Raw genomic sequence first — 12,793 nt, forward strand, 5'->3', positions numbered from 1 at the left:
CCATGTAGATCTTTACGCTCGGAAACAGAGACATTACTTGTTGTTCCGCGAACACGCAATGTCACCTTCAGACAGAGACGTACACGCTTCGATAAATCAGTCGCTACATTGTTGAACAATCTACCCGTACATGTCTTTTGAGACATTCAAAGTGTCTTGAAATTTTCTAGAGGAATCTGAAAACACGCCTGTTTACTTTGTTTTTTTGTTGATTCGGTAAGGTTACTTTGATATTCAGAACAATCCTGTGTGAACGTGTTTTCTTGGGGTTCAAGATTAAACATATTTCAAAGGTATTGTATGTATGTATATTTGGTTTTTTGGTTTCGTAGAGCGCTCTACGGCTTCTAGTTTCAGGATATGGCGCTATATAAAGTGCTATTTTTAGTATCATTGTTTTATCCTTCCCGGCTACCATTCTTCATCAAAGGCACGGTAGTCCAGTGGTAGGACGCCGGGCTCATGACCGAAGGGTTGCGGGTTCGCGCCACGGCACGGCAATGTGTTGTATCCTTGAGCAAGATACTTTACTCCGCTTGTTCCAGTCTACTCAGCTGTAAATGAGTACGTGGTTGGCAGTGCTAGAATTGTTGAATGCTAGTTGTTAGCGCCGAAATGGCAGCTCCGGCTGTATGCTCCACAGGGAGTTGAGAAATGTAGTGGCTAGTTCCAAAGGCCCTATAACCACGGATAATAATTTGTGAACCGCTTTGAGACGAGACGACCTACGAACTAGGTTGTGATAAAGCGGTATATAGAAACCTCCAATTGTTATTATTATTCATTAAACCTCACAAAAGCATTATAAAAAGCACTCGAGGGAAGGGAAATAACTCCTAATCAATGCTATATAGTTTCGACATATTCCACGGATTTGGAGTATACCCCACAACTCTTTTTGATTTGATGGAAGCTTGAGATACCGTAATAACGTCCGTCTTCTTACTTTAGTCCAAGTTCTCCTCTTAGACGAATTTTAATGTCTCCCTTTCTAAAATATAATTGCGATGGTGAGAAATTAAGGATGAGAGTTTATCATATTTGGTGTCCAGTGTTTGGAAGTTACATGTACGTGTACCACCAACATATAACCGCCATTTTACAAATCTGCCAAACAGAACACAACTGGTTTTGGCGACAAACTTTCACTAATTGATCATTTCAGAAATATCATTAATTGATTATCCAACAAATAAAACCCCAAAAAATAAGAAAAACAAAAACCAAAAAAGACGTTATGTAGTTTATTTAAAAAAAGAACGATTCAATAATATTCTTATAAAAATCGATTTGGCAATGTTTTCACACGTAACATATATGTATATGTATAACATAATTAATGTTTTACTGGTAACGATCTGAATTCTTTGGCTGGTGTTTTGAAGTCTACGAATAAATAGGTTATCCACTTGGCGATATTGCAAGTCTACTGGGGTTACCTCCCTTAGGAACGTATTTCGCATTGGTAACTATTTATCCTCATGCTTTTTATCATTGTAATATATTTAACATGGTTAAATAAAGCGTTAACAGAACAAGAGAACTTTCCAAAGAGCTGTAATACCTTCAAAACACCACACGGGCCACAAGGTTTCGTTGTGTTGATATAGTCTAATTAATTCATAAAAGGTACCACAACCTCCGGTATCTTGTATATAATTCATTAAATATGTTTAACACAAGTATGTTAAGCTATACTGCTTTTGGAATAAATTGAATTGAACTTAATTTGATTTACCTTATCAATACATATGAATTATATTTTTAATCAAATGAAGCGCAGAATTAGGGTGACCGATGATAACAGCTGACTAGATATTAACTTTAAGACAGTAAATTAGAAAAGGTTCAAACTAAGAGTGAAACGACTTTATTACTATTTCGGTAGTAAATGTTAACATTTTACGTGCTGAGACTTTTAAATTTCAATTGAAGCCGATCTTTCAAGAAAAGTAGAATGTAAGGATATATGGTTATAATAAGAAGTACATCAACGAAACAGGCAATATCATTTAACACTACATCAATATTATCAGGTTTAAAACATGTTCATTTACCAACTATAAACATCAACATTGAGCGAATTTTGTTTGATTTTGCCCTGAGGAACAACTGCATCCATAAACATGTATTAGTATAATATCCATTGCACTATATATACAAGCCTCGTTAAAACTCCAGGGTACTTCTAAAAATATTTAATATATAAAAAAAAAAAAAAAAAAAAAAAAAAAAAACCTTGAAATTCCAAGTGTTACGCTCATGTATGTTCTCAGCACCCCTAGAATATATTATGACACTATCGAAGGCAAGCAGTAAGCTATTTGATCGGTTTCAGGCCAATCTGATTTAAACCAGATCTTTGATTCCACTTCTATACTCTACGTTGCAGTCAAACGTAGACTGGAGTACCGGAGTGGAATCAAAGATATGTTTTTAATATGATTGGGTTTCAGGCCAATTTTTTTTTATCAATCGCTATATGTTGATACCAGTTCTTTGAAATTAAATGAGGAGCAACACTCGACTTCAATTTTACCGTTATGCTGCCGTGCGATTCTTCAGATGTACATAAAGTGATCTAACTAGTCTATAAGTATCGTCCTCAAGATGTCGCGTGCAGAGCCCTCGATATTCACTATCGTGTCATATGCCAATGGTGCAGGGAACGTAAGAGATCGTAGCCCCATGGAATTTCGAGAATGCAAAAACTAAAACAGATAATAAACCAGAGTACATTCAGTTTGTAGTTAACCACTAACTTTTCATAGTCAGTCTCTATTGCTTTTGAATCGAAATAATAAATTAAAATATATATGACTGTGATAGTACTTAAAGTATCAAAAGTGTCCGTGTTTTAAAACAATGCATGAACATACGACTATTCTGTCTTTGCGTATTGCAGAGTTATCTTCTCTTGGGAGCAGGTATTGATTGTTACGTCATTGGTTTGTGTGAAAAAATTACGTCGTTTTCTCAAACATTGATGAGGTAACTCTCACAAACAAATGACGTAACAATCAATACCTGCTCATAAGAGCAGATAACTCTGCAATACGCAAAGACGGAATAAGTGGAAGATATGTCCATTTTCTACTACGTTTCCGGTGATTCTCGGAATGCTGCAGAATAAAGAAGATTTTTAAAATCCACTTGGTCGCCGTTGATTATACTGGTCGATAGGTTATCCCATTCTTCCTGGGATAAAGGTTCGTACTGAGCTAGTGCCTCGTCTGATCTACACGACACGAAACAGGTGCCTATCAGTAGCATAACCATAGATATAGCCACGAGTACACCTGCCAACGCTAGGCTTCTTCTTTCAACGCTCAGCAGCAAGGAGTTCTCTGTAAAAACGATAACAGTGTAAGGTTATTTACTAAATCAATGCTACTTTTGAACAAGGCAAAATATGTTGCGAGCAAAGGATAGTCACCAAACCTCCAGACAAACTGTCCGGTATCAAAATAGTGCAAACAGCAATAACTCTGTATATAATCGGTCACAAGACCATACTTCAGGGTGTGACACTCTGTCATCCGAAGGGGTGATCACATACAGAACGTGGAAATTGTAGGCGACAGGGTATATGAAATTTGTCCCAACCAAGATGATTTGCAATGAACAAAGGGACATAACTATGTATATACAAGTAGTCGAATGCCGAGTCCCGATTTCAGTACGCTACGTGTACAGTCCGCCATAACAACAGGTACTCGCATGCAATATTTGACAATGTAAGTTGACAGAGTAAATGATATATTCCCCTCGAAGTGGTTCGGGTAAACAAATAGCCATAGTTTTGAATATAAAACAGTACGAGACCCGATTTTAAGACTCCGCTGTCCCAAGATCCCAAGAGGTAAAGTACGGACGATCAGACGAATTGACGACTGGAGTGCAAACGTTTCCTGGTAGTACGGGAGGAGGGGACTGATGAGCTAAATACTATTTTGAATAGTGTTCAACAGTATAAAAACTACTGGCTACATAAGTACACCCTACATTTAGATAATATACAAGTATTACCGAAATCTTCCTTTAAAATGTGAAGTTGACGACCCCGTCATGTTTTTTTTCTGTTAGATTTTATCATATGTTTATTTCAATCAAAGATCTATGCATTTATGTTTTGTTTTGCATATACTTATGTTAATATCTAAAAACAGACATAAAATTGATTTTATCTCTCATATATCCCTGCATTTGATCTACAATCAATATCTTCCTGAATGACTTATTCATGTAGCGGAAAATAAAAAAGTATATGTTAATATATTTACGTCATATCACAGCACTAGCATATTTAGAGATTAAATATCAAGTTTTAATTATCGATGAAAACGGGGTTTTATTTAAGTATTTCGGGTTATGAATAGACAATACTTCAATATGGATCCTATTTTTCATCGTTAGTCATGTATATCTATATGCTTCAATTGACAAGTTCTTTCCTTTTTCAAGAAAAAACAGTTTGAAATAGTCTTTATAAAGTATACACCAATTTTGCGACAAGTTGGTGGCTGGAATTGAGGTGCGCAGAGGGTGTTACTGTGTGATGAAACCAGGTTATCCGGAGAAAACCCACGTGGTCGAGCAGGGAACCCTACATCCTCGCGACCGATTGGGGACAGAAGAGTTGGAGCACGGTAAGGACATGTGTAAGGGCAAAAGATCAAATAATAAATATTCGTTATAGCGTATGAACGGTTGCCTTCCATATAGGATTCATATGCTGTGCTAAAGGTAAAACGAATAACAATTTCTATGCCTTTATATAAATCAAAAGAACATTTCCATATAGAAAGGTAACCCCTTAAATATAACTGAAATCATCTTACAATGAAAATTTAACAAACTCTTAAACTTCGAGCCCCCCTCCATTCCATCCCAGCAACCAAAATTAAAAATGAAATAGGCGTTGTGCGTGTGGTTGGACACCTTTAACCACTGGGCGATCACACCGCGGCCCCCTCTAAAAGGTCCATTGACAAGTAGACAAACACCAAAATAGAATTACATCTAATTTTACAACGTTTGCGATGTAACGATACTTTTCACTTGTTATAACGAAAGCCTCCCTTGTATTGAAAATGTAAACCATTGAGACGTATGTGAAATGACTTTGATTGCGTGCCTGTACCTCTCTAAGTTTCAACATACATAAACATTAATCTGGCAGAACCGGGCCGTTGGCTTAGCCTCCAGGAATTATTACATCAGCTGCAGCTGAGATGTGACATCGGCTTGTTTGTGAATGAAAACAATGCATCACGTGACAAATGTTTGCATAATTACATTTTCTAGGTCACATTGCTTTATAGGAACTGAAGAGGACACGAAAGCACACTCATTTACATTTTCATGTGGTAGAATAGATATAATCAACATCTGTTTGCATATTGATGTGAGATATATAAATCGGGATTCGATTTAAAAATGATTTACAAATGCAGAGGGGGCATTCGTTAATATGTTTTCACTGTCGTATCATATTCCACCATAATAAACGCAATGATGCTGTTCATTATAACTAAGATAATGTCCACATCAGGTTAGATTTGAATAAATACAATAGCGCTCACCAAACGACTGAAGTTTCTGTTTCCATTCTGCTTCTAGTGACGTAATGTGTTGGTCAATGGATGTATCATTTTTGTCCAGTACTGGGCAGCAGGCAGGTTGCGGCACCTATCAAACACAGAAAGGATGCCAATGTAATAAAACCACTTTTGTATAAATAATTGCATTGAATGTATCATGTTTTGTCTCGTGCAACAACATGGTCGAGACATATATTGCATCCCATATGTTGTATATGTGAATGATAAAGTCTGACTACAAAACATTTATATAAATTGTCCAGTATACTGTATCACTTTAACTTAGCAGATTTCATTATTACTTTAAGTAAAGACGTTCAAACAGGACTCGGAAGAAAAAAAAAGACAACGGTATGACAAAAATGCGGTATTGGATTCCAAAGTCGATGTATGTTTTTTTTATAAAATGTTCAGTCAGTTGACAGATACAGGCATCTGTTGTATGGCGTGATGAAATATGAACCGACATGAATGAAATATATACGCAGTATCAACATTCGGTACGGTGAGTCACGTCAATCGATCACTCGTCTGTCTGTAGCTACATGTATGCAATGTCCATTGATGACATTTAACCGGAAACAGAAGTACCTATAGATATACAATAATCACGAATAATGAACATTAATAGCAAACGAAGTGGTTGTAAAATATTTCATGTCTGATTGTAAAGATCAATTGGGTGTGAATAGGCATATATTAATTGCACAGAAACTGTATAAAATAAACTTTTCATAGACGGTACTTTGTATAGAATCTATCAAGTATCTATTTTAAATCAACACATTCAATCATAAAGTGTTTAACTGTAAATGGTTTATCACATGCATGACAATAAGGTTGGTCTTCCTCGTGTAACAGGTTGTGGATTAGATATACAGTCAAGGAGGATTTGTGCAAAACACTTTTTTCTAGAATAAGATGATTAAAAACACACATTCCATCCCACCTTTCCATACTATCAAATGCATGGTCACTTTTAATTTAACCCCTTTTGAATGTACTTACAGCCGCAAATTCAGCAAGAAGGACGATTAACAGATACCGCATAGTCCAGAGGCTGACCATACCCACACACAAACTTGTTGTCAAGTATACCAAAGTGAGTGGTCAAATGTTTGACACAGCAATACGTACACACAATGATTTTAAGAATAATTACATGAAGTATAGAAAATATACTAAGGCTGATGTGACCATCCTAATGGTGAAAATCCTTAAATGTTTTTGTGACGTCAAAATGTATATCCACAAAACTTTGCCGCCTGTCTTATATTTATAATATTTTGTGAATAACCCTTTCTGATTGTCTACATTGCTGTTAATATTTCCGTCTTAAATCTGTCTGATTAATTTTGACACAACTGTTGCCGTCCAGTCTGCTCCTCTTTCCTTGTTGCGACAGAGAGTGGTACTTGAGATTTCACTCAGTCCATTCCGTTTTGTCTTGCTGTTGTTAATTTTCTTGAATGTTTTAAGTGGTTGTCCAGTGCGTGTCTAGATGACGTCTTTCTGTTGTAAAGTCCAAGCTATATGACCTAAATGTTGACCATTCGCTTATTAGAGTTCCTCACCAGCGAACGTACAACATGGGTATTGGCGCTTTGTACATGTAAGTACAATATGTATCAGTCCCCGTTATCAATAGACAAGGGAAGAAGACAGCTGGTGTTTCGCACAGCTGTTATACAGGTAGGAGAGAAGTGACGTCACTGCCACAGGTGGGATGGCGACAACAGGTACTTTGCGGGGAGTTAATGCAGTAATGCACGCACTTTACAATATACATCCGACACAAGTTAATCGGATTTTCTTATTGTTTACCGTTTGAATACTGTATATACATGTATTAAAGAGTAGGTTGACACGAGAATTCTCAGGTCACTCTGCAAAATGTAATATCAAAACCAAGAACAGGAAAAAATGCGTAACTGGTACATATTGTTCAATATCGTTTGGTCAGAGACGTACATACTTTTTATGACTTTATACGTCTATGGTTTGGTGTAGGAGGATAACGAGCTATAGTCTAATACTATACATGAGCGGGTACATTCTGTAGTCCGCATCACAGGGACATAAGAATGTGTTACAGCTATATTTGGACCTAAACTGATATGTTCAGAGTAATTCTACATGTTTTAAAAACATGCCAAATTACTCTGAACACCTTACTTTAGATCCAAATATAGCTGTAACAAATGTATCTTGTGTACCTGACACACGTTTGACATTCCGTAGTCCGTCTACACGTGATCCCCATATCTAAATGACACGCATTTCTTCCTAATGCATGGCTTTAAAACTTTATTATCATATTAATTATACAATAATTTTGAATATTATTAATGATATCAGCGTTCAAACTTACAAAGTTTCGTTGTTAACAAGTTTCACTTCGCAAAACATAATTATGAGGCCAAGCTGAAGCTCAACGTGCAGTGAAAGATTTAATTCTGGAGATCAAGACATTTTATACCACGATCTAGGGTCTCGAATAGTAGAGATTCCAGGAAAACGATGGACGTCAGTGTCGAACGGTTCGTTAGGGGTACCTTAATTAGTTATACTGAGGTTGTGTAGTTACGTTACAGCATCCCCGAGGCTATATGTGTGTGTCTCCGAACGTTAATTAACCTAACCCCTGCAACTCTCCCGACACATTTAAAAAAAATCGGTACCCACCCTTCTATCTCCCAATAATTCAGCAGGCCTAGTAAAGCCACGGAATTAGATTATCTAAGTCTGTTGTATAGCCTACCATTCACTTGAAATGGAACAGGAACGGTAACTCTGTGAAAAGCTCGATCCTCCACCCTTCCCATTTTTCACGCCATCCTGTTTCATACATTCTCACATAGACTTACACAAGTTCCACATGACTCATTCCAAATGTCGTAACATCAACCGTGGTCATTCAGATCACCTATGTCCAGTCGGTGCAAGGCTTGACAAAATGTTAAGATTTGTTTAGAAAGACTAAACGCCATATACATGTGTGGTAACCCATTTTTATGTAGGTCAAGTGTACATGTGAACCACATTACGAAATACCGACCCCCAGGTACATGTTTATACATTGATACAATTACGTACCTGTCCATGTGTATCCTACTAAACACGCATCTTGCAATTTGGTTATCAAAATATACCGGTCAGTGGCATAATCAATATTGGACAGACTGATTGAACTTACCCGGTAGATATTCAGGACGTTCCATGGACACACGGCTGTGCTGGTCAACGAATATCCTTGGGTAGCCATCGGTATCACAACCGTAATTTGTTTCGGAAGTTTAACAGTCAAAAGAACTCCATTTTTAAGGGTCTCGTGTCCGATCTCCAAAGTGAAACTAGAGCGTGACCGCCCACCAACCGTGGCCGATCAGTGGTACCACAGGGATTACACTTGTGTCGTCATAACTACCCGCAAACATATATACATTCCAGTACGTGTGGTGTGCACTCGGCAAAGGTAAACAGTTCACCTGTCCTGATACGGCCCCCACCAACGTACTGGAGGGAAAGATAAGATACAGCCACCGAATTAGATTATCTAAGTCCGTGGATGCAGCATATCTGACCACGATCGGTAAATAAAAATAAAAATAAGAGTACAATACCTGTTGGACTTTGGAATAAATCTGCTAATGATGTTTAATGCGCAGTGAAACTTTTCAAAATACAGATATGACTGTTTGAAACAATCCTCATTTAACATGAAGTATAATACAACTTTCTTTGGTCAGTTAATAAAAGTGAATTCGGGGGTATCTATAAGATTAACGCACGAAAAATATAAGAGAACTGCTTTTGTGACACAACTTCGCATGTGTATCATCGAATTCACAATATTTTGGAGATTGTACTTACGGTAAACTGCTTTAAATCTGAAAGGTTTTTTTAGTTTTTTTTTAATCACAAAGAAAGGGAAAATTTACAGGTATGGTTTAGTTCATCCCATGGTCGGAGACTTGCTATTAAAAATGACGAAAAATGAACTCGAGTCGCTTCACATTTGGTCTTTTCCAATAATCTCAAGCATATTGCATCCATCCCGCAAGCATACTCAACTACATGTAAAATAAATGTAGTAAAAAATATAATTTTTTTATAATCATATGGTATTATGCTTAAGTGTATATCTTACCTTTCATTATATTTTTCTTCACAAATATGTCGTTTTAAAATGGTTACTCCATTTCCCTTTTATATAACAATCTCTTAAACTTAATAACTGGTTATCAATTTTCAGTTCATTTGAAATGAAAATAACGTTGGTTCTCATTGGGTTAGTTATATTGGTTGGGAATTATATACCATCGGGATCTCCATCTAAAAGGGTGTGTCACAAGAGTTAAAGGGATTTAGTTTTTGTATACAACCGTCCCCAAATCTTGTGTCACTACCAAGACAAGTGCAATTCCGCATTTTGTCCCCTGAGTGAGCTAGGTTCCTACGGATGATCACTGGAGGTTCCAAAAAACGTCATTCTATTATATCTGAATCGTTTTTACTTTTTAATCATATCCTGCATGTGGGACAATTTTAATGCATACCAACAAATCTGGTCAAAGATTACCATAGTTTAAAAAGGAATTGACATGAATTAGTGCACACAGAGACGTATATAACATGGCTTTATACGTCTCTGGTGCAAACAAGAAGGGCGGACTGAGGTATCGACATTCCAATGGTTGTGGTCACACCGTTAAAGGGAGATTACTCGTCCTTCATTAAACTTGTTTCTACACAGGTACGGACTAGGGTCTTTTCATCGATCGAAGGAAGAAAGTGTTAAAAGGTTGGTCATGGTACCGTAAAACCATTGTATTTATAAAAGAATTAAGAGTGCTGGTTGTGAAGGAGGGTGGGGAGGGACATTTGACAATATAAGCGTGAAATTTGCAAAAAAAAAAAAAAAAGAGAGACATAGTTAAAAATAAATAAAAGTTTAAACAAATAATCCCTATCTTTGACCGATTTAAGGTGTAACGTGTGCAGATGAAGGACTTTGGATTATCTCTATTCTTGTTCAAAGGTTGTTTTTGTACAATTTATTATTCATATGACCGGTAATGTTATCTGTCATATCCGTTTAAAAGCCCACATAATTTCATCAGTTAAAAGATAGAAAGTTCAATTATCGGTTTTCGCCGATTAATTCAGCGACCAATATCTACCTTATTTTTTTTACAACCTGAGTACCATTCTCCTGTCGCTCTTTTGATATGTATTTGTTTCACTTTTTTTTTTGAGAGCTCTTTTATATCAAATGCCTTTTTTAACTGATGCTTTAAAACTATAGAAACAGTGAGAAGATGACCATTCTGATAACTGGTTCAGTTTGCTCATTATTACTACTTGTATTAATTGTTTCATTTTTTTTATCGTCGTCATCTCAAAAACAGTGATATGCATTTACTCAAACTTGAGATGTTTTTTTTTTTATTATTATTACACATCCCTGTTCAACACAAGTAATTAACCCGGCCGCTTCTTTTTATTATCATCGTCGTCATTGTCTTTTAAAAAACTCTTCATCCTCATCAGATCGAGAATATCATTTCATTTCATATAAAAGGTGTAATTAACGCAACATTAGGCGCTTCTTTTATTTTAATTTCTAACCGACATTTAAATACCCTAGTCTAAACCTAGGCAATACATGTGATTTGCATTTGGTCTGTGTAACAATATAATGTCAGTTTACCAGTAATTTACCGGTGATTTCATGAACCATTGAATATACGCCTAATTATAAATAAACTCCGACCTTGTCTCGGGACGTAATCAGATCCGTTTGAACGATCCAATCCCGCGTGTAAACGAGGCTAGCGATATCACCGTAGCGACGTTTGTATCACGTGACTCGGTTAGGCATTGGGACTCCCACGTTATAAGACCCGTGTGTCAACTGTGAACGCTCCGATCAGATACACGATTTAAATGTAATTCTGTATGGATGTAACCGTGTTTAACAGGTAGTATGTTTATTTACTTCTGGAGCAAACTTGACCACCGACCAGTTGATCGTTTTTACCTGTCTTAGCTTTGTAACTATATATCAGCTGTGATTTTGATTACTGTACCAATTAGCGCTCTACAGGTGCCCTCCTTATGTATATATTTACTGTATACATATATATTGAATACATGTTGGTGTGTCGCCATGAATGGACTTTTACTTTTCATTCAAACTTGATTTCGAATAGTTCTAATTATTTAAGCTAATATACAGGGCTGTTATGATTTTCTCGCTTATAATCAATAATTCATTAGGTTACCTTTATACATGTGAGTATACCTATATTCGGAGGTATATGGTATATTAATTATGACAGTATTGAGTATGTGTTGTCTGTCATTAGACCATATCGTTAAATGGTGTGTAACTAAGATAACACTGCAGTATACCAGATAACATGGACGGGCTCTATTCTATTTGATCACTAGATCAATAGCAAAATATATAGAATTACATACAATCTGGGTTGTTGGTCATAAATCAAATGTTGAAATATATTTTCATTTTGACACAAATTTATATATGTCATCTGATAAATGTTATAATTTAATCAGTGTAACTTGACACATTTAATGAATTAAATCTCCAATAAAGGTTAACATGTTAATTTAATTGAATTTTAAGGCCATTAAAATATTAATCCATCTTGATAAATTGATGATCAGCAACAACCCCTTTCTTGGGGCAGGGCACAGAGTGAGTGTATAAGGGAACAGGGTGCTTCGAAAAGTCCCTATTTCGCTCATGCCTCCAGCCTTTTCAGATTATATTCATGTTTCGAAATTCAACAAACCCTCCACCATAACCATACTTTATATATATGATGTCATTATAATTTTCAAAGTGTTTAATCATATAGTGTTAATATCATAATAATGTTCACACCACAAGTATTATACTTATCCTCACATTTATATCATGCTCTTCTCCAATATACTTGTCTTCAGTAGCAGACTTGCACTTGTCAGTTTCATATTCATCCCCAGTATGATACTGGTTCTAAAACATTTTACTTACGCTCCTAATATTATACTATTATCCTAACATCATATTTGTCCTCAAATTAAACTTGTCCTGGATATTATACTCCTCTCCAATATGGCCATCCTCAAATTAAACTTGTCCTGAATATTATACTCCTCTCCAATATGGCCATCCTCAA

At 36.2% G+C, this 12,793-nt stretch overlaps 2 protein-coding genes across 3 annotated transcripts in view; one reads left to right on the forward strand and one right to left on the reverse strand.

Moving 5' to 3' along the window:
- Window positions 1-1,229: 1,229 nt before the first annotated feature.
- LOC110454616 lies at window positions 1,230-9,077 on the reverse strand. 2 transcript variants are annotated; one of them, XM_021504233.1, is made up of 3 exons: window positions 8,800-9,077; window positions 5,586-5,691; window positions 1,230-3,347 (listed from the first exon to the last, which is right to left on the reverse strand). In XM_021504233.1, the coding sequence occupies exons 1-3, from the start codon at window positions 8,866-8,868 to the stop codon at window positions 3,097-3,099; spliced, it is 426 nt and encodes a 141-aa protein (XP_021359908.1). In that variant the 5' UTR covers window positions 8,869-9,077; the 3' UTR covers window positions 1,230-3,096. The 2 variants fall into 2 exon arrangements, with proteins under 2 accessions (XP_021359908.1, XP_021359916.1); XM_021504241.1 differs by lacking the exon at window positions 8,800-9,077 and adding an exon at window positions 6,612-7,258.
- Window positions 9,078-11,465: 2,388 nt separating this feature from the next.
- Window positions 11,466-12,793, forward strand: part of LOC110454630 — a 35,966-nt gene continuing 34,638 nt past the window's right edge. The window contains exon 1 of the mRNA XM_021504253.1: window positions 11,466-11,587. The gene's annotated coding sequence lies outside the window, so the exon portion shown is untranslated. The remainder of the gene's footprint in view (window positions 11,588-12,793) is intronic.

Source organism: Mizuhopecten yessoensis, unplaced genomic scaffold (genome assembly GCF_002113885.1).
Source record: "Mizuhopecten yessoensis strain PY_sf001 unplaced genomic scaffold, ASM211388v2 scaffold917, whole genome shotgun sequence".
Taxonomy (NCBI): domain Eukaryota; kingdom Metazoa; phylum Mollusca; class Bivalvia; order Pectinida; family Pectinidae; genus Mizuhopecten; species Mizuhopecten yessoensis.